This window comes from Plectropomus leopardus, unplaced genomic scaffold, assembly GCF_008729295.1.
Source record: "Plectropomus leopardus isolate mb unplaced genomic scaffold, YSFRI_Pleo_2.0 unplaced_scaffold5482, whole genome shotgun sequence".
NCBI lineage: Eukaryota > Metazoa > Chordata > Actinopteri > Perciformes > Serranidae > Plectropomus > Plectropomus leopardus.
Window position 1 is genome coordinate 1 of NW_024660209.1, and position 2,587 is coordinate 2,587.

Here is a 2,587-nt window from a genome sequence, read left to right on the forward strand (position 1 = left end):
AGGATGACTGGAGCGTTGTCGTTCTGATCCAGAATGAACACGTTCACTGTGACGTTGTTGCTTAGTGACGGAGTTCCAGAATCTGTGGCGACAACTTGGAACTGGAAAGTTTTCAGAGTTTCAAAGTCGAAACTTTTTAGCGCGGAAATATCTCCATTTTCAGAGTTTATGTTGAGAAACGAAGATAATTTGTTTTCTGTGCTCGAGTCTCTTAGGATATGATAGGAAATACGAGCATTGTCGTTCTCATCACGATCATAAGCTTGAACAGAAAACACAGAGGTACCTGCCTCATTACCTTCAGTGACATAGAAAGTATAGGGACTCAGTATAAACTCTGGAATGTTGTCATTCACATCAGACACCACAACGCCTATTGTCTTTTCAGATGATAATGGGGGTTGACCAGCGTCTTTTGCATGTATTGTTAAGTCATATTTTGACTGTTTCTCTCTATCTAGAGGCGATTTGGTCACTAATGAATACATTTTTTCTTGTAAAGATGGTGTTAAAGTAAACGGAGCATCCTCACTTATGGAGCAAATAACTTTTCCATTAAGACCAGAGTCCAAGTCATTTACACTGATCAGGGCAACTGTAGTCCCAGGTCTGGAGTCTTCAGGAATTGAGCTCGAAAATGAGGTAACTTCAATTTCAGGTGCATTATCATTCACATCAACTATTTTGATAATGACGCTTTTTTGTGTGGCGAGAGGAGCCAGACCTTTATCTGATGCTTGAATTTCAATTTCATATCTGTCCTTCTCCTCATAGTTTATTAAACCTTTCACAGTTATTTCACCCGTCGACGAGTTGATATCAAAAAGCTTTAACAACCTACGGTTAACAATACTGCTAAATGAGTAAATTACATCTGCGTTCGGACCGTCATCTAAATCAGTTGCATTCACTTGTATGACTGTTGTGCCTACTGGAGCGTTTTCGTCCAGCATCACTGAATAAACATCTTGAGAGAAAACAGGTGCGTTATCATTAATATCCAAAACATTTACTCTAATATTCATTTCACCAGATTTCGCAGGTTTCCCTCCGTCCAATGCGGTCAGCACTAATGAATGGCTTCCCGCGGTCTCCCTATCCAAAGATTTCTGCACAATTAAAATCGGTATTTTGCCATCCTCTCCCTTATCCTTAACTTCCAAACGAAAGTTGTCACTGGGGCTGAGTTTATACTGCTGAACAGAGAATAGACCACCGTCTGGATCTCTTGCGTGTTGTAACGGAATGCGTACTCCTGGTAACACAGACTCAGAAATCTCCAACGTTTTTTCTCTCTCTGGGAAGCTGGGAGAATGGTCATTTATATCCAGCACTTCCACTACTATATAGTGTACCTCCAGTGGGTTTTCTAGCACGGTTTTTAGATTTATTAAACACGTACTGCTCTGCGAGCACACCTCTTCTCGATCAATTTTTCGGCTCACATACAGGACACCATCATTCTGATTTACGTGGAAAAGAGGATCCACATTACTCGACACAATCCGATACTTCCTTTCTTTCAGCGTGCTTCTATCCAGTCCCAGATCTTTTGCTATATTTCCGACCACAGTTCCTTCGTTAACTTCCTCAGAGACTGAATATCTTATTTGCGCCGATGCCACGCTCCACAAAAACACAGCAACCACGCAGCCGACCAAATATCCTCTCGCCCTTCGGATCTTGTATCCTCTTTGTTCCATGGTTAAACCCGAAATCATCAGTAATCACTCACAAAAACAAAACCTTCGTGATAATGAGAGAAAAAAACATTTCCACATGTGAGAACATCCATCCTGCTCCCACAACGACAGACATTATGACAAATAGAGTTTTTTTCAAAGGCAGCAGGAACCAAAAACGGCTGCGACAATGTCGAGTTGTGGACTCTACAAAGAGGTGGAACCGAAATGCCATGAAGGCCAGCTGGTGTAATGCTTAGTTTTTATGATATACTGACACCATGCGATCTAAATTCCTATTGCAATAACAATCCAATTAAAATAGCACTTCAGCTCAAATCCAGGTTTTAAAATTTGTTAAGTTAATTAAAAAAAATACCGTGACTGCCCCCTAGCAAAACAAAACTTCCTTTTGATAAAACTATGATAGATCAGGGCCTCTCAAAATGCCAAGAGGATTGTCCATAGCATATGAAAATATGTTCCTGATCAAACTTAACTTGATTTAATTAAAGCAATGACACGAAGTCAGTTCAGTATATCGTGAGCAATTCGTGATCGCATCAACACCAGAGGACTTACGTTCAGCACCATGGACAGGGATCACAACTAACTTTATGCGTGTCCAACTACAACTGGTGAAAGATTTGCATTCAGTTTCAAGCTTATTTTCGACATTCTTTTTGCACCAAGCTGCAATATTGCTCACCTGTTGTTGATGGCTGAGTGTCATGTATCTCAAATCAGTCAGCTCTCTTGCTTAAGGCATGATTCACCTGATCAAATTACGCACAAGCAACACGAACAGAATAAACCAAAAAAAAGGGGAAAAAAATTACTCAAAAGAGTAAAAAAGAGGAAGGAGTAGTAGCAAAAAAGGTCGGTTAATGAACGACCAAAGATGT

General features: G+C 40.4%; 1 protein-coding gene across 1 annotated transcript; it reads right to left on the reverse strand.

The window, feature by feature from the left end:
- Positions 1-8: 8 nt before the first annotated feature.
- LOC121939652 (protocadherin alpha-8-like) lies at positions 9-1,703 on the reverse strand (the record flags this gene model as incomplete). The annotated part of the gene is made up of 1 exon (XM_042482646.1): positions 9-1,703. A coding segment is annotated over exon 1 (1,695 nt), but the record flags the coding sequence as incomplete, so codon positions are not given.
- Between the last annotated feature and the right edge of the window lie 884 nt (positions 1,704-2,587).